We start from the raw sequence: 18,277 nt of genomic DNA on the forward strand, positions 1-18,277 counted from the left end.
AGGTGAAGAAGGGAAACCAACAGCTACAGCTCCAGGTAACTGTTCTGTATCTGCACACCAAACTTCATGTAAATCTTACTTCTCTCCCTTTGTACCTTGACAAATAACCATCAGTGAACGTTGCCTGCTAAAGCTACAGTCCTGCTGAAACTACCTCCAGAGTGCAGTAATCTCGCACTGTTGTTGGAGACGTGACACTCCTTGGGATGAACAAGGAACTGCCTCCCTGCGAGTCTCCACACCCAGTGCTTTCTTTGACAAATGTCTAAGCCCTCGTAACAGGCCTGTAGGTACAAATTTCTGCAGAACTGAGGCTTTCTCTCCCAACATTCAGCACAAACATTTAAGGAAAACCATTTCAGCCTTCGGAGTTCTTTCACAATGGATGGGCAACAGATCCTTACCACAGAATATCCTTATGGGGATGTGGAAGGATTTCTGGCTAACAGGACATGAGCTAATAAGCAATGAGCAACCTGTGCTGCAAAGTGTCCTTGAATCCACCTCGGAGGCAGCAAACCAGGCGGTGGGTGGCACCCCCACCATGCAGTTGCAGGAGGCAGAGCCAGCCAGCCGCAGGGGACTGACTCTGCAGGCTGTTATTGTAAAGTTAACCTATCTGTGCCACACACATAGCCTTGAGCCAATCTGTACTTCCCACAGGTACCAATCTCAAACTTAGCTATGCACGCCTCTTCCAAGTAGCATATTGTGCTAGTTTGAAGCAGGCTAGAATGTTTTGGTGAGAAGAACTAGATCACAGGCTGTGAAAGGATACAATGGTGTTGTCTACTTCACTCATAGGTTTGCTGAGATGTATAGCAACAAGAAATAAACCCATAGATAACCACTCTCAACTGGGCTGCTGGCTGAGCTGCATCTTACTCTCTTACCTCACCCTCCATTTTGGACTAATCCTCTTTGCTTCCTAACCCCCCTGGCCGTGTCAGGGGTTATTCTTCCTTGGGACTGGGGTAAGGCTGAGAGGGGTAGGGGGAAGATGAAGGGGCGTTTGAGAGCCCCTCCTGGGGACTCAGGTTTCTGGGAGGGGAGTTGTGTTTCTGTATTACATTTTACCCTGTATATTTGTGTATATAACTGTATATACTGTAAATATCTGTTTGTATATTGTGCTAGCTGTCAATAAATCTACTGTATTGCCTCAATAAAGTGTACTATGTGCAGCTAGCTCGTATTGAGTCATCTCTTGAGTGCCCTGATCCCGCCTCTGCTGTCTTCTTGTGGCCGCACGGGGACAAAAACAACAGTTCATGTTAAGGATCCTCTCTCTGCCTTAGATGCTTGGAAGAAATTTGGAGGTGGCTGGACCCACACTTTCTCTTACTCCTTCAAATCTAAGAGGGATGTACTCTGAATGCCTTCAGGAGTCTCAAAACAATTAACTAAGTCTCACTGAAGTAGGGCAAGCACATGCCAGAAAGGTTAACACATGAGAAAAAACCTCTTCTGAAAAAAAATTGTTACACTTTTAACTATTTCACAGCAAATGTTCCCCACCTTTCACTAATGACATTCTTAGTGAACATCAACACTTAAATGACACAATAATATTCATTAAATGATATGGATAACTTACCTTCCTAGACGTGTATTTTATTTCCTTAGCAAGCTCCTGGTACTTTATAATTTCCCTTTCCAATTCTTCAAAGGTGTGTTCCTTTGTCAGGAACTGCTCAATATCTTGCTCAGCTTGTTTGCTTATCAGGAAGCTGTATTTGTCATACAGCTTGAGATGTTCCACAGGTGCAGCACTTTCTCTGACAACTCCTTCTCTGATCCTTTTCTTATGTTCATCCAAGATCTCATCGAGGATAACAGGTTTCAAGACAGTTGATGAGGACTTGTCTTTTGACTTTGAAAAAAACACATAAAGCCCCAGTTTCAATTTAGTTATGTCACGGAAGATAAAACAGGACAGAAAAAACCCTTCTGCTCCCACATTTTTTTTTTAATTCTAGCTTATGGGTATTTGCCTCCAAAACAACCAAGAAATAAGAGCTGCTTTATGCAGGAACTCAGAGGTCCACATATTTACCCACTCAAAACGACTCTATTGCCAACATTAAATTTAATCTACATGTTGTTTTATTTTTCCTGAATCACAGGCACAACTTCAATTTTGCTATTTACTGATGAATGTGTAACTTTAGAAATATGGGTGAGGCTTCCTATACCATCTCAGAAAATCTGAAGCCTTGCTCTTATGCATTTAGACATGCTTGAAATACTTCTTCTCGTTTGTCTTTTCCCAAGTTATGGATTAGTGCTTTTACAAAGTATAACATACTCTTTGGGGCTGTGTTTGGTTGTGTGTTCAAGCATAGTAACAAAAATGCTGATGGTCAGTATCTTGATTTAAAATTAAAGTTGGTGCTAAAAAGAAAAGGCAACAGAAAATCCAAATGCTATTGCCTCAGGAGGGAAATGTTCACTTCCCACAGCTCTCTGGAAAACCATGGAGGGGCACCACAGGACGTTATTTTCACTCTCCAGTTGAAAACTACGACTGCTATAGAGGAAGTCAAGTGCAGTTCTAAACCAAGTGGGTAGTTCTTTCTTCTCTTATTTCATAAAACATATTTTGCCTAACCTGGATGGTTTCCTATTTGATCTAACAGTTTCATGATTCTCCCCTTCCACTCCACTCTGCTGAGACCCCACCTGGAGTACTGCATCCAGCTCTGAAGCCCCTATTACAAGAGGGATGTGGACACACTGGAGCGTGTCCAGAGAAGGGCCACTGGGATGATCAGAGGGCTGGAGCACCTCTCCTATGAGGACAGACTGAAGGAGTTGGGGCTGTTCAGTCTGGAGAAGAGTAGGCTCCAAGGTGACCTTCTTGTGGCCTTCCAGTATCTGAAGGGGACCTATAAAAAAGCTAGGGAGGGACTTTTTAAGCTATCAGGTAGTGACAGGACTAGGGGGAATGGAGAAAGTTGGAGGTGGTTAGGTTCAGACTGGACGTGAGGAGAAAGTTCTTCATCATGAGAGTGGTGAGAGCCTGGAATGGGTTGCCCAGGGATGTGTTTGAGGCCCCATCCCTGGAGGTGTTTAAGGCCAGGCTGGATGGGGCTTTGGCCAGCCTGCTCTAGGGTAGGGTGCCCCTGCCCACGGCAGAGGGGCTAGAACTAGATGATCCTTGTGGTCTCTTCCAACCCTGACTGATTCTATGGTTCAATATAAACTAAAATATAAACTGTTTGGGGTTGTTTGATTTGGGTTTGTTTTTTTTTTTTTGAAGGATGGTCCTCTCAAAAGATTCTGTCTTTGAAAAGACAGTGCCCTTTGCAGAACCAAACCAGAAGGGATTTTCCAGAATACTGCAGAAAGATGTAGCAGCTGCTACAGAAAATAGCTCAGAGGAAACTAGTTGATTAACGGGGTTTTTATTTGCTTGGAAAAAAAGTGACTGAACTTTTATTAATGACATTTATTTGAAATTGTTCCCATTATCTGAGAATCACAGAATGTTAGGGGTTGCAAGGGACCTAGAAAGATCATCCAGTTCAACCCCTCTGCCAGAGCAGGATCAGCTAGGGCAGGTAACACAGGGACACATCTGGGCAGGTTTCCAGAGAAAAAGACTCCACAATGTCTTTGGGCATCCTGCTCCATTGCTCTGTCCCCTCACAGTAAAAAGGTTCATGTGAAACCAGCTCTGCTCCAGCTTGCACCCATTGCCCCTTGTCCTATCATTGAACGTCACTGAGCAGAGCCTGGCTCTGTCCTCCTGCCACTACCCTTCACATCTTTATAAACATGAACGAGGTCACCCCTCAGTCTCCTCCAGGCTAAAGAGCCTCAGCTCCCTCAGCCTTTCCTTACAAGGGAGATGTTCCACTACCTTCAGCATCTTTGTGGCTCTGCACTGGCCTCTGCTGTGTTGCAGAACTGAACACGGTATCTCAGACGTGTCCTTGCCAAGGCAGAGTAGAGGGGTAGGAGAACCTCTCTACAAGCTGCACCCCTTCTAACCCACCCAAGGATGCCATTAACATGACTATGTGAATTCTGACAGCAGGGCTTAAGTAATTAAAATACCTTCAAACCAAAGGTAGCGATAATATAACGATTAATCAAGAGATATTGTAATATCTTACCCACTCAGAAAATAACTTGGTCTCAACTCTTGGTATATCACTGACAGCTTGAATCATAATAGCATAAACACCCAGCAATGAATCCTTGTAGTCACTGAAGTCAGGTTCAAACTTGATGCTGTCATTCTCAAGGACTAACCTCATGATGAAACCAGGGTGTTTGTAGACTTGCACTGATTTCTATCACACACACACACACAAAAGAGTAACGTTTCAGTTAAGCTAAGTCATGCACTGGAAGTCAAAAGAGGCACATGCACATGCACTGTAAGTGGTCAGGAACTGAACTGCAAGTGGTGTGCCACAGTCTCTGCAAGCAGAAGTACAGCTCTGACAAAACTCACGTGAATTAGTGTACAGTAAGCTACAGGGTTATTTTTAATGGGCACAGAGTTATCTTCTATAAAGTTGTAACCCTCACAACTACAGCAAAATTTACATTATGATGTGCATAGAAGTACAGATATTCACCACCTGCAGCACTCACTTCCAACCTACCAAGCTTGAAAGAAGAAAAGCGTTATATCCAGTTTTACTTGCTGAACAAGAATGTGATCCACAATAACCCAACTCTGTATGAAGAGACATATATTTGCAGTATGGATTCCCATCTATTCCACTAGAAAATGTGTATATACTCTTGTCCTTGGTGGCATCATTTGATTTTTTCACTGTATCCTTAATCTGGATCAGACATCTCTTAACCTTCCCACACCTACTAATATATCTTAACTACACAAATTTCACCAGGAAACATGAGGAAGCATTTTATGACTACTAGATATTGTAATATCAGCATTAAGAGCGATAAGATTAGAAAATAAGTACTAACTACTAACAATAACAAAAAGGGTGCTGTAGATATCAAAGCTCACTTAACTCAAAAGTATGCAAAGCAATCCCAGGAGAGTAGGAATGAAAATTATATAGTCTGCTTTGACAACATAATTCCTTACTTTCTCTGCATCTGTTTTCATCAATACCACCGGGAGACAGAAGTCTGTGGCCAGTTGATGGCAAGCTGAACAAAGATCCAGCTGCATTCCAAGACATCCAATATCAGCAAAGAATATCTACCTCTACAATAGACATGAAGTGAGTGCTAAAGAGTCACACCTTTCTTGCCTTTTTTTTGTCCCCAAAGCCTGTAATATACACCTCCTCAGAGCAGAGAGAAGGCAAAACTTCTTCCCAGGTGGGTGCCTCAGAGACACAGCACTAGTGCAAGATGCAACTGACCCTTATGTTAATTGCTACTGCAGAGCTGAGTGCACTACTATTGAGGATGGCAGATTTAAAATACGTTGCTGTTTTCCTCCTTCAATGACGAAGTTATGTTAGACTTAATAATGTCTAACACTACTCCTTTACTTCCAGAAAGTACCTGCCACCAGAGTTTCACAGATTGAAGGTCCCTTCCAACCAGATGCAAAGCACATCTTGTCCAACCCCCTGCAGGCAGCAGAAATTCATACTTTCTATTATTTGTTTCAAAAGAAACCAAATAAAGAGGAAACAATTTGTATGTACATGGATGAACTAAGATTCATGTGAAAGACTACTTACCGCAGATGGAACAATTAAATCTGTGAAGTCTTGAATTGAATGCAGAAGTAACTGCTGCAGCTGACAAGTCATTAAAGTGGCAGCACAAGCAAAGAAAGATGCTGACTTTGGGATGCTGGCATTGGGGGGGACCTGTTTTCGTTTCATACCTTGGTGAAAGATTTTCTGCACTTCTGGGAGCCACCTTAAAAGAACAATACTTGTAAGTTTCTCACGTGATAAACATGTCACTTTAAGTTCATTGCTATACATATTTTTATTACAGAGCCAAAAAATGCTGCAGTGTAGCAGTGAAACTATAGCTCAGCTGAAGTAAGTCATATGGCAGCACCTGTAGATTCTAAGGGACTGTCTCTAGAAGTGTTGTCTGTGAGCATGGACAATATTTAAAACACAAGACATTGTCACACTTAAATGCCAGGGGTTATGCAGCTCACCATGCATCCGCAGAAGATGTTAAGGTGTGAGGGCAATCCAAACAACTCTGACACGGTTTAAATGCATCAATATGTAACTGCAGAAATCCAGCCCTACTGGTTAGAAATCATGACACCCATAATACAGTATGGCAAAAGAATACCTAAACCCCCAGCAATTCTGATGCTTTGTTTGAAAACGACTGCAGCATACTGAGTACCAAGTGAAGTCTCTTCCAACCTCATTAATTCTATGAAGAAAACATTAAAGATTCCCCTGTAACTTAAAAACTATGGATGCACTGGGTCATACTTAGTAAGTAGAATCGCTCTGGATTTTCCAATTTCCCTCATGACTTCACTCTGGAAAAAACAGAGTTCCTCAGCCTCTTGTTTATTGTGAAATATTTCTGTAGCAAGAAGGCGAAAATTTCTGAAATGGAATACAACACAAACATTTTAGAAGCATATTCACTGGATCTTGGTTTTCATTCTTCTGTTGGCATAAGACTTTTTCCATATTTCACAGTTCAAGCATAAAGGGTCTTTCAAAATATTTTAAACACTCTAAAACTAACATTATTTTGAGAGATGGAGGGGGCAACCTTTTCTCTTCTTGGGATTAAAACAAACATCAATTATTTAGGGAATAAGTGACTACACCAAAAACGAGACAGACTATTTTAAAAATCCAAGTCATATTGAAAAATAAATTGTTTTTTCCAAACATGTCAAAAGCAGGAGACTTGCAAGAGTCTATAGCATAAGAAAGAGAAAATTAAAGTGAAAAAGAGGACTTAGAGCAGCTATATTTTGAAGCCTTTCTGTACAGGAACATAGTGTTTCAAATCAAAATGCTGGGGAACAGCCTGTGGAAAAAAACAACCAACAAAAAAAAACCCCACCAAAACAATTCAACAAAAACAAACCAGAACACAAAATGACAAATAGCAAAGTCCAGACATCCAGACAGCATTTGACCCAAGCTCTAAAGAAAATCAAGTACAAAAAGGCTAAACCAGCCAATGTGCATGTGGAGCTTCTTGCTTACAACTGCTTAGGAAATGCAGATAGTAAAGCACTGCATGTGACTACTAGGGAAGCACAGATAAGAAAGCTTGAGCTCTATAGAGAAATGGCTGCAGAGTCTCTTCAAAACATGAAGTCAGAGGAAATAGTGACAACTATTTGGGATAATGGCTTTTGAACAAATCCACCACATCTGTGATTGGTGTTCAGATGTATGTACAGGAGCAGCCCCAAATTCATCAGGGCAAGTTTGAAATGTTAGTCGCGTCCATCCGTGATTTCCCTGATTAGATTCTGAAGACATGGAGTGGGTGAAACCCAAAAGATTTGGATCATGCTTACTTAAAAGAGGTCTCCCATAAGTTCAGAACAGCGAGCATTGAAGGATTTATTGCATATAAATGTCGTTTGATGTAACGGCGTCCTGACGAGAAAGACTTGTTCCAAGGTTTGGGCACTACTTGCAGTCTAAGAAAAGAAAGAGAAAAACAACCACAAAGTCAAGAAGCAACACCAGGATGAATGCAGCTGTGCTAAGAACCCATTTGTATAAAGCTACTTTGTGGGGATTTTTTTAATCTACTCAGAGCCTTTTTTGTGTCTGTAAAAACTGCCACTTTCTACATGCAGGCTGATTTTACTATTTAAAGAATTACACAATGAACTTAAGAAGTATATATTGGAACTTTGAGGTTGCAAGGGAATCTTGGAAGTCACTCCCAACCAAGTTGATTCTATGAAACACAGCCCTGAATGTATCATGTATTTGTAATACTTTTATTCTCATTCTCCTATTAAATGATAGTTTCTGATAGAAGTTTTAGCCATTTCTCAGCAAATCTTTATTCTGCAGGAGACAGAAAAAGTAGCTATGAGAAGTCAAAACATTTCCAAGTTTTTCCACCTCTATCTTAGATGTTTCTTCAGAAGAAAGTTTCATATTTCAAACACTGTTTGTGGACTAAAACTGTTAAACCAATATTGTGGAGGGCCTGTAGGCCCAAAAATAGGCTTATTTATGCCTTGCCTGGACACGTTTTTCTGCCCAAACCAGGGGTAAACACATTAAATAGATAAAAGGGGCACAATAGGCCTGGTGCCATGAAGTCTGGCCTGCCAAGGGTCCAGGTTGTATCTTTATGAGGCTCAGGGGTGATCTTATTACTGTCTACAACTACCTGAAGGGGCATTGTAGCCAGGTGGGGGGTGGCCTCTTCTCCCAGGCAACCAGCAATAGAACAAGGGGACACAGTCTCAAGTTGTGCCAGGGTAGGTATAGGCTGGATGTTAGGAGGAAGTTCTTCGCAGAGAAAGTGATTTCCCATTGGAATGGGCTGCCCAGGGAGGTGGTGGAGGCACTGTCCCTGGGGGTCTTCAAGAAAAGACTGGATGAGGCACTTAGTGCTATGGTCTAGTTGACAGGATAGGGCTGGGTGCTAGGTTGGATTGGCTGATCTTGGAGGTCTCTTCCAACCTGGTTGATTCTATGATTCTATGATTCTATGTGGTTGCAAACATGTTTGTGTAAGCCCATGTGCTCAGCTCATGCCTCCCAGATGCAAAGCCTGTGTGTTTACCATATTTGGAAAGTCCAGTCCTGCGGCTCTTGCCTAATATGGTAAGGTTTGGCTGACTGCCAACCTGATTGGTCATTCTAATGTCCAAAGGGCCATTAATCTCAGACCATATTTAATAAATGGGGCACACAGGTAAACAACTTGCTCGGAACCCCTGGATCACTCACGCTCTATTGCTTGCACAGGCTCCCTTGCTCGCTCGCTCACTCATCATTAGGCTTGCTCCCCTGCATTGCTTGCCTGCCTGCGTACTCACTGGCAGAGTTCATTTAAGCCTGCCTGTATATATGTGGAGCTTAGACTCCCATGCAGCCGTGCACCCTATAATATGCCCACTGCCTTATAATTGCCTGGTAAGCACACCACTGCTGCCGAGTTGACCAGGAGTAGACTCCGCTTGTCTGCATGTGATCAACCTGTTAGCCAGCATGGGACTGTGCTCAAACTGCACGGCATAGTACTTCTTCTGCACCTGAGGTCCTGCCAAGAGGCTCTGGATGGAGCATCCAGAAGAAACCAAAAGACAAGGGCAAGACTGCATCCTTTGCCTGGAGAACAAGGTCAGAGATTGTCCCTTTCCCAGAAGCCAGGAAGATTCTTCTGTAATGGAGGGGCTGAAGCCCTAAAATGGAGGCTTCCCTATGCCTCTACATGCTTGGACATGTTTTTCTGCCAGGACCCATGGTAGTAAACAGGTTGTGTAACACACACATGCCCAGTCCGTGTATCCCTGGGGTCCGCCCAGGTGATCCCCATATTTGGGAGGGTCCAGGCAAACAGCTCCTTCCTATTAAGGTAAGGTTTGGTTTACTGCCAGCCTGATTGGTCACTTTAGATGGCCAAAAGGACCTCGAATCTCGGCCCACAGTCTATAAAGAGGGGTGCAAAGGAGCACCACGTGTTCAGAGGTTCAGACTCAGCTCTCTGATCCACATCGCAGCTCTGACCTGCTTGCATGGCCTAGACATAGGATCAGGCCCTCACTTACTTGCATACTCACTGAGGCTCATCCCTCTAGCATTGATCTCGACTCGCAGTTAACCTGTCTGCGTACCTTTGGAAGCAGAGCACATTCATGCCTGCACTTGATACATATGGGGAGCCAATAGCCCCCTGCCTAAGCCTAGAGCTATCTCGAATTATCTATGGAGCTCAATCTCCCAGCAGCCCGGCATACACACTGCATGCCCGCTGCTATAGCCTGGAGAATCAGGCCAGCAGACATTCCAGATTGTCTGAAAACCCACAAACACAGCCTGCTAGCTGTGCAGAAGACTGTGCCAGAAGCTGCACAGACAAATCCTTCTCCTGCACCTACAATCCTGTCAGCTGACCATCCCTGGACACGCAGCATCCAGAAAACCAGCAGCATCAAGGCAGAGACCACCTCACACCAGGAGAGAAGTTTAGAGAAATCCTGTTTACCCCAGAGACTGGGAACACTTATCATTCTCTTGCAAGCTGGGAAGATTCCAGCCTCACAAAGACCTGGACACACTGAGCACGCTGAGACACAATCCCGAGAGGTTGATTATTAATAACTAAGGGCAACACATTTAAATGAGCTTTAATTCCTTTGTAATATAAGTTACCTCTGCCTTAGAGCAGACAGCTTTCAGCCCCTGCTGGGCAAACAGCATAGCTCCTAAGCAGGCATTAAGCCTAAGGGAAATTTCTCTCTGTCTATAGTTGTTGATAATTTGATTCAAATCCCTGTACATAAATATATCATATCCTAATTGTTTTCATAAGCTTGCACTAGAACTATATTTAATTGCACAGTGGTTGGGGGTCATACGAGTTTGTAAATATTCATTTTAATAAATAATTTTATAAAAAATTAATACTGTCTCGAATTAATTTCTCACCTCCCCCTAATAAGGGAGGTATAGAGAAATCCCCCTCCACAACATCTCCTTTCCCCTGAAGCTGGGAGGATTCCAGCCTCAAAGTTCATGAGCAAAGACTCCCCTGAAGTTTGGACACTTGTATAGGCTGTGACATAGCCCCGGAGGGTGATTAATAATTAATAAGAATTTGTAAGTAAATGCTTTAATGCCTCTGTGATTTCTATTGCCTCCTGCCATAGAGCAGAAAGAGCTTTCAGCCCACCTGCTGAGCAAATAGTATACAGAACCCCAAGGGGCATTAAGCCGCAGGGAAACTCCTCTCTCTGTTTATAGTTTGAATTGTTTGCTAGTTATTAATAAATTATGATTTGATATTATTCCTAGAATGTCTTCATGACCGTGTAAGATCCTTTTAATATTAAATACAGCGGTTGGGGGTGGGGAGAGCTCAGAACATTGAAGTTAATAAATACATATTTTTATAGAACATTGTCTCGCACCAATTAATTTCTCCCCTCTGCCACAATCAGCATAGGTGGCAGAATACTCCCCGTAACAACAATGATAATTCTACTAGGAGAATGTTGTACTTTTGGATTTGCATATCAGCATGACATAAGCTTGCAGTCAAACCACTGCTATCTTACGAAGCTCCAATGAGATATGGAAGATCTACAAAGAATCAGATGAAGAACGTGCTCTGTACACATGAGTACTTGGCTTGCTACTTCAAATGCTTCCTCAAATAGGAGATTTCTTACCACTTAAGCACCGATAAAAGAAAAAAAAAAAGTTCAAAAATCTTTCAAGGTGGCTGCATTTCCCAGGGTTTTTCCAAAGATGCTGTACATCACTGTTGGAATTTACGTAACTAAGTCTTACTTAGTTCTGACACTGACTACCACTGTTCAGATGAGCCCTTAAACATGCTATTCTACCCCACAAGTCTCTAGTCAGTAGTTTTGAACAAATGTGTTTTCTTACTCTGCACGATGAGGTGGAAGAAAATCATCTTTCTTGTCTTCATCTTTTTCCCTGCTGTCCTTGAAAACATAGTCAACTGAAAAAAGCATACGAAAAAAGAAAAGTCAAAATAAGCTTAGTGAAGGAACATATCTTTTGAAATCCTCCAGGGGTGGGGACCCTACCACTTCCAGGGTTTGACAACTCCTCCAAGGAACAAATTCTTCCTAACCTTCCCTGACACAACCTGAGGCCATTTTCTCTTGTCCTATCACTTGTTACTTCAGAGAAGAGAACAACCCACTCCTCACCGTAATACCCTTTCAAGGACTTGTAAAGAGTGGGATCTCTCCTCAGCCTCCTTTTCTCCAGGCTAAGCATCCCCAGCTCCCTCAACTGCTCAGCAGAAGACTTGTGCTGTAGGATGCTTCACCAGCTTTGTTGGGTTTTGGACCTGCTCTTAACACCTCAATCACAGAACCACAAAACATTAGGGTTTGGAAGAGACCTTGAAATATCATCAAGTTCAACCTCCCAGCCAGAGTAGGACCATTGAGGGCAGGCCACACAGGAACACATCTAGGTGGGTTTTGAATCTCTCCAGAGAAGGAGACTACATAATCTCTCTGGGCAGCCTGCTCCAGGGCTCTATCACACAGTGAAAAACTTTTCTTTATGTTTAGACAGAATCTCCTCTGCTCCAGCTTGTATCCAAGTTTCAACCAAAACATCCAAATGCACAGCAACTTGAGATGAGTAGTTTTATCTTGACACACATGGAAAGGAATTCAGGAGAAAGCAATACTAGTAAAGAGAGTTTTAAAAAGCAACACTCCCAAACAGTGTTGAAAGAACAAAAATAGTGAATAATGCTGTCTTTGATCATGACAAGGGTAAGAAAACTGGGTATTCTTTCTGTGAAAATGTTCCTCTAACAGCCAGGAGAGCTGGCCGTTATGTAACTCTTCCACAATGGCAGCACTCAGCAGTGAGAAGTGGGTGATGAATGCTTCTGAATATTGGCAACTTTAAGAGGAAAGAAGGAAACTCCCAGAAATCTACCTATAGCCTTTCTCATGCTTGTAAAGTAGTCTTCTCTCACTTCCTCAATCAGCTGACGTGTGCTTTCAGTGAGTTCTTTCAGATGCTGTGGAATTAGGGCAAAGATGTGGTCTAGCCAGGATTCATTCATTGGGGCCACGTTTACTGTGTCAATTCCATGGCAAATGTAATGGTAGTATTTCTGCAGGATAAAAGAGAAAGATGCATTGGTTAAGTTCAGTGTTAAACAGTCACTGCTGATACAGGTTTAGTTAGAGGTAGGGGCTCACTGAGTAAAAAGACATGTAATTAGGACTGATTGACAGTGTAAAATCAATTATACATCATTAAGTGGCCTGACAAACACAAATGGGTTAAATAACAATTAAAAAATATTCAGACAGAAAAACAGGGCATAAGCCTCTCTTGGTTTCTCTCTGAGAGCCAAGTAACAGAAATGTCACTGAAGAATGACTGTAACTCATAGAAACACATGGTTTTTGTTCTGGTTTTGCAGTTCTGGCAAGGTACCACTCCTTTGCACTGTACCCAGCACCAACCATTTCCTTAAATAAATTGTCAATACCTATTCCTCTGCTTCTTCATTCCAATGCTGTCACTATTATCTGCTAGGTGTGAGTCTGGACCATAGATCCAAAAGGAAAGCAATGCACTTCAGAGAGTTTCATGTGGAAGGTGGACATGCCACACATAGGCCTTGCAGTACTCAGCACATGACCATATGAACATGTAAGTATATCTGCTCATGTGCCAACATTTAAACAGGCACGTAAAGTCTGAGTAACAAAGCCTCTTGCTGTTCCAGGGAGCAGAGATGAAAAACCTACCTGCCCCAAATCAAAGAAATGCCAAATGGAGTATCAGCTGGAAGACTGCCCACATCAGGAAGTAACACAGAAATCTATTATCACCAGATCAACCCCAAATGAACTTTGTCAAGTTTTAAATACACATAAAGCACAAAACTGTGTAAACAACTGTGTCACATGGGATATCATGAACCAGAATGTGAATGAAAAACATCCTAGCCCTTAGAATCACAGAATGCTTTGGGTTGGATGGGACATTTGAAGCTCATCTTGTCCAGTCTCCTGGAAGTCAGCAGAGACATCTCCAACTAGATCCTTAGATGAAGGTCTAGCTGCTCAAAGCATTGCACCCCTCCTTGTGAGTTAGCCTCACCTGCAGCAGATGCAGAATTATTTATCACTTCCTGATACTAGTTTTCCTCCAGTTACTGTTTCATTCTGCATTTCTTTGGAACATTAGGGATGTGGTGATAATTCAATCTCAACAATAGCAATACAAATAACCTATTGTGTGAAACTAGTAGTTGAAGAATATATCACTCGTTGTGGCTATCATGCTGTCAATATTCACAACAAACCACTGGCATTGCATTTAATTTAGTTCTCTAGAAAATGGTCTTTATCTACCAAAACATCTTTCTCTATTGCTGTAGAAGACTCTGCTTGTGGAAGCTGGGCTCCATCAAGGGATGAACACTGTTCTTCAGTAAAGCCTTCCTGCCTATGATAAAAAAAACAACAAACAAACAAATCAAGAGTATGCAGCATATTCTTCAGACACACTTTTCTGACATCAGCAGCACACAGCCTTCCTCAGTGTCAATTCTGAGCAAGTAAAAGGCAAAGCACTACAACAAGCACAAGACATCCTGATTCAAAACACACACTGCAGCGCGTGACCAAGTTTCATTTTTACCTGCCAAGGTTTAGCTCTGGTGACATAGTTTGTGCTCACAGACATGCTTTCAATGTGCAATCATGAAAACGTTAAGATAGTTTAAAAATTCAGTTCCTCTATCCAAAAGGAAAGTCACACTATCCAAAGGCAAAGAAACTTACAGTAGAATGTCAACCAGAGCCCTTCGGAGACGCTGTTTTTTGTTCAGATGGCTGCAGCTCTGCAGTGCAGAGGTTGATGGCCCAGCGCCTGTATCACCAGCTCTAGATCTCTGTCTCTTGTATCGCTCCTTCAAATATTCCCCTGGTAGAAAATGCATTTTGAAAACAGGTTAAAACAAAAAGTTCAAATGTATCACATGCGAGTTTCTATTTCTGGCAGGTTTTCTTCAGCACTACTAAAAACATCGACCTTACCAGCAGAATGATGATTTTTCACACCAAATCCAGCTGACTGCTCATCTTTCTGTTCACTGCCCAGATGGAATGCAGGATTGGTCTGCTGCCACAGTGGTTTAGAACTCACCTGGAATAAATACATTTTAGTTTTACACTTACAGGTGCTACTTGCACACACTTCAAGACTTCTTAAATACAGTAAATCAAAGAGGCTGTAGACTAATATACAGCAGGAACAAGGCATCTGTTGTGAAGGGCATTTAGGGCTGAACAGAGGCTTGTTTATGCCTCTACATGCCTGGACATGTTTTTCTGCCAGGATCCCTGACTGTAAACAAGACGTGTAACACACACACACCCAGCTCGTGCATCCCTGGGGCCAATCCACGTGATTCCCATATTTGGGAGAGTCCAGGCAAGAGCCTTCTGCCTATTTTGGTAAGGTTTGGCTTACTGCCAACCTCATTGGTCACTGCAGTGGCCAAAGAGGCCATTAATCTTGGCCCACAGTCTGTAAAGGTGGGTGCACAGGATAACCACGTGTTCAGTTCTGTTCAGCTCAGCTCTCTGACCCACCTGCAAGGATCAGACACAGTTCTGACCTTCACCTGAAGTGCTCAGCCACTCATACTGACACGCTAGGATGCCATTGCATTGCTCCGATGCTCAGAGGCACAGACCTCATGCTTTGATGCAGTCACAGCTAATCCGCCTGCGTACTTTAGATGCAGAGCTCATTTAAGCCTGCACACTTCTATATACATAAGGAGCTGATAGCCTCCTAAACCAGCATCAGCTGTGCACATTTGCAAGCTGTCTTGCATTGACCTACAGAGCTCAGACTCCCAGCAGCCTAGCACATTTTGTATGCCCACTGCTTATTGCCTGGAGAGAACCAGGAAGCAGGCTTCTGGACTGTCTGCACCCACACACCCACGGCCTGAATCCGTGAAGAGAACCGTGCCAGAGCCAGCATGGATATTCTTCTCCTGTTCCTGTAGTCTTGCCAAGCTGATAATCCCTGGACACGGCATCCAGAAGAAGACAGCAGCATCACAGGCAGAGATCGTCCCATGCCAGGAGAACAAAGGTTAGAAAGCCTAAGACCCCAGAGACTGGGAAGATTTATCATTTCCCCTCAAGCCAGGAAGATTCCAGCATCTGAGGGTCCACGGGCAAAGATCCCCTGAAAGTCCGGACACTGGGCACAGGCTGTGACACAGCCCCAGAGGGTGATTAATAATTAATAGCAACACTTATGAGTAAAGCTTTAATTCCTCTGTAACATAAGTTACCTTTGCCATAGAGCAGAAAGAGTTTCAGCCCCTCTGCTGGGCTAACAGCATAAGCTCCCAAGCGGCACTAAGCCAGAAGGGAAACTCCTCTCTCTGTTTATAGTTTGATGTTTGCTAGTTATTAACCAAATCCCTGTATATATTCTATCCTAAATTGTTTTCATAATCTTGCACAGAACTAAATATTAACACACAGTGGTTGGAGGTGGTGAGAGTTCATAAATATTAATTTCAATACTTTTTTTTTAATATAAAATTTATATCACCTCAAATTAATTTCTCACCCCCTCCAAATAGGCGCAGGTATAGAGAACCCCCTCCACAACAGCATCATAAAAAAAAAATCATCATACAACAAAATATGGCTTGTATGCTGTCCTCAAATTGTAAACATCCAGACCACTGGAGATGGAAACGCAAACAATGTTTCACATCAGATATGATACACGCAGTGCTGACAGAGAATATGCAGCTCACTCTATATCTGAGTGAGCACCAGCTCTTTACAGAGCTATGCTGGGACAGCTATCTGAAAACGACAGCTTACTAAGTAAGGCCAACAACTCTACCTGAGAAAGCTGCGGCAGTAAGTTCTCGCTTCTCTTGGCCAACTTCTTTTTGACACTTGGACTGGGCTTGAAGAAGACAGAAAAGGAGAATCACAACTAGAACTAGACATTTACATTTCTGCTAGTATCAGACTTCCAGGAATACTTGTAATCTGGCTGTATTTCCATTCTTATCTCTTGTGTAATAATTTGTACACATACCATTTTTTACTGCTTCCCTTAGTGTTCCTAGAGCACTTCCATGTAGCTTTCTCAAATGCCTTGGAAAAATTACAGCTCTGAACAATTAATTTGAGGCTGGGAAGCACTTACTTTTGCCAGAGATACATTAAAGCATTACAAGATACTATGAAATAATTCAAATAAACATTCCATTTTTGATTCCCACTCTTAGAATCACAGAAATCTACAGGTTGGAAGGGACCTCTAGAAATAATCGAGTACAACCCCCTAGAGTAGTTCACACAAGAATGCATCCAGATGTGTTTTGAAAGTCTCCAGAGAAGGAAACTCTACAACCCCTCTAGACAGCCTGTTCAAGTGCTCCGTCACCCTCAGTGTAAAGAAGTTTCTCCTCATGTTGAGGTGAAACTTTCTATGTTCCAGTTTGTATCTATTGTTCCTTGTCTTATTACTTTGCACCACTGAAGAGATTGGCCTCATCCACTTGACACCCACCCCTCAGATAGTTATAGACAGCGATCAGATCCCCCCTCAGTCTCTTCAAGACTAAAGAAGCCCAGGTCTCTCAGTCTCTCTTCATATGGGACATGCTCAAGTCCCCCAGTCATCCTCATGTCTCTCCATTGCACTGTTTCCAGCAAATCTCTGTCTCTCTTGAACTGGGGAGACCAAAACTGGACACAATACTCCATGTGTGGTTTCACCAGGGCAGAGTGGAGGGGGAAGAGAACCTCCCTAGACCTGCTGGGCACACTTTTCCTGATGTGCATTGCTGTCCCCTAGAGAACTTGCTGTCCACTAGGATTCTGAGGTATTTTGCCATGGAGCTGCTTTCCAGCAGGATGACCTGTGCTGGTGCCCGGTATTGTTCCGCCTCAAATGCAGAACTGTGCACTTGTCCTTATTGAACTTCACAAGGTTCCCCTTTGTCCAGTTCTCAAGGAACATTTTTAAACCCACAAAATCCTTTTCTTCCTAATTCACCAGCTTTCACTTACAAGTGTTCAGCATTCTCTGCTTCTTCACAAAGCTGATCTCTCAGCATCACACACCAAAGCTGCCTGTCCAGAAGCACCCTCTGACCATGCCCAGGACACATTTTTGAAGGCACAGCACCTTCTTACAAGCAAACATGACAATCTGCCTTTAATACTGGCCCTGACACAACTGCCTTTGGCTGTTCTGTTTCTCCTGTGTTTCACCCCACCACTGATGCTACACATGTCTGTATTACAGCCATCTTCTCTTCTCTGCTTCATCGTGTATGTAAAGGGTGGAACGGGGGAAAGTGCTCTTTATGGCAGTCATGGAAAAGGTGACTGGAGATTGGGCCACAATAACCACACATCTCTTGCAGTCCCTCGTTTAATGGTCTCATCACTCTTCTTCCCAGTTAGGCATAGTCTGCGTGAAATATTTTTCACCCCTTGAGATTCAAAGGCTCATACAAGTCTCCCAGTCTGCACTGACTGATTATTAACTTATTTCAGCATAGGCAAGGGACAAGCAGTATGTCCAAGTCTGCTTTTTGTCTGGTAACT

The 18,277-nt window shown here is 42.8% G+C and overlaps 1 protein-coding gene across 1 annotated transcript in view; it reads right to left on the reverse strand.

Moving 5' to 3' along the window:
- DNAH7 (dynein axonemal heavy chain 7) overlaps nt 1-18,277 on the reverse strand; it is a 120,169-nt gene that overhangs the window by 100,384 nt on the left and 1,508 nt on the right. Inside the window, exons 2-12 of the mRNA XM_064165960.1 lie at nt 16,554-16,619; nt 14,708-14,816; nt 14,453-14,594; nt 14,021-14,114; nt 12,585-12,765; nt 11,544-11,619; nt 7,475-7,600; nt 6,417-6,536; nt 5,688-5,871; nt 4,122-4,301; nt 1,598-1,873 (exon numbers count right to left, since the gene is read on the reverse strand). Of these exons, the coding sequence (XP_064022030.1) occupies nt 1,598-1,873; nt 4,122-4,301; nt 5,688-5,871; nt 6,417-6,536; nt 7,475-7,600; nt 11,544-11,619; nt 12,585-12,765; nt 14,021-14,114; nt 14,453-14,594; nt 14,708-14,816; nt 16,554-16,619 (1,554 nt within the window). The remainder of the gene's footprint in view (nt 1-1,597; nt 1,874-4,121; nt 4,302-5,687; nt 5,872-6,416; nt 6,537-7,474; nt 7,601-11,543; nt 11,620-12,584; nt 12,766-14,020; nt 14,115-14,452; nt 14,595-14,707; nt 14,817-16,553; nt 16,620-18,277) is intronic.

The sequence above is a fragment of the Pogoniulus pusillus genome, chromosome 2 (assembly GCF_015220805.1).
Source record: "Pogoniulus pusillus isolate bPogPus1 chromosome 2, bPogPus1.pri, whole genome shotgun sequence".
NCBI classification, from domain to species: Eukaryota; Metazoa; Chordata; class Aves; order Piciformes; family Lybiidae; genus Pogoniulus; species Pogoniulus pusillus.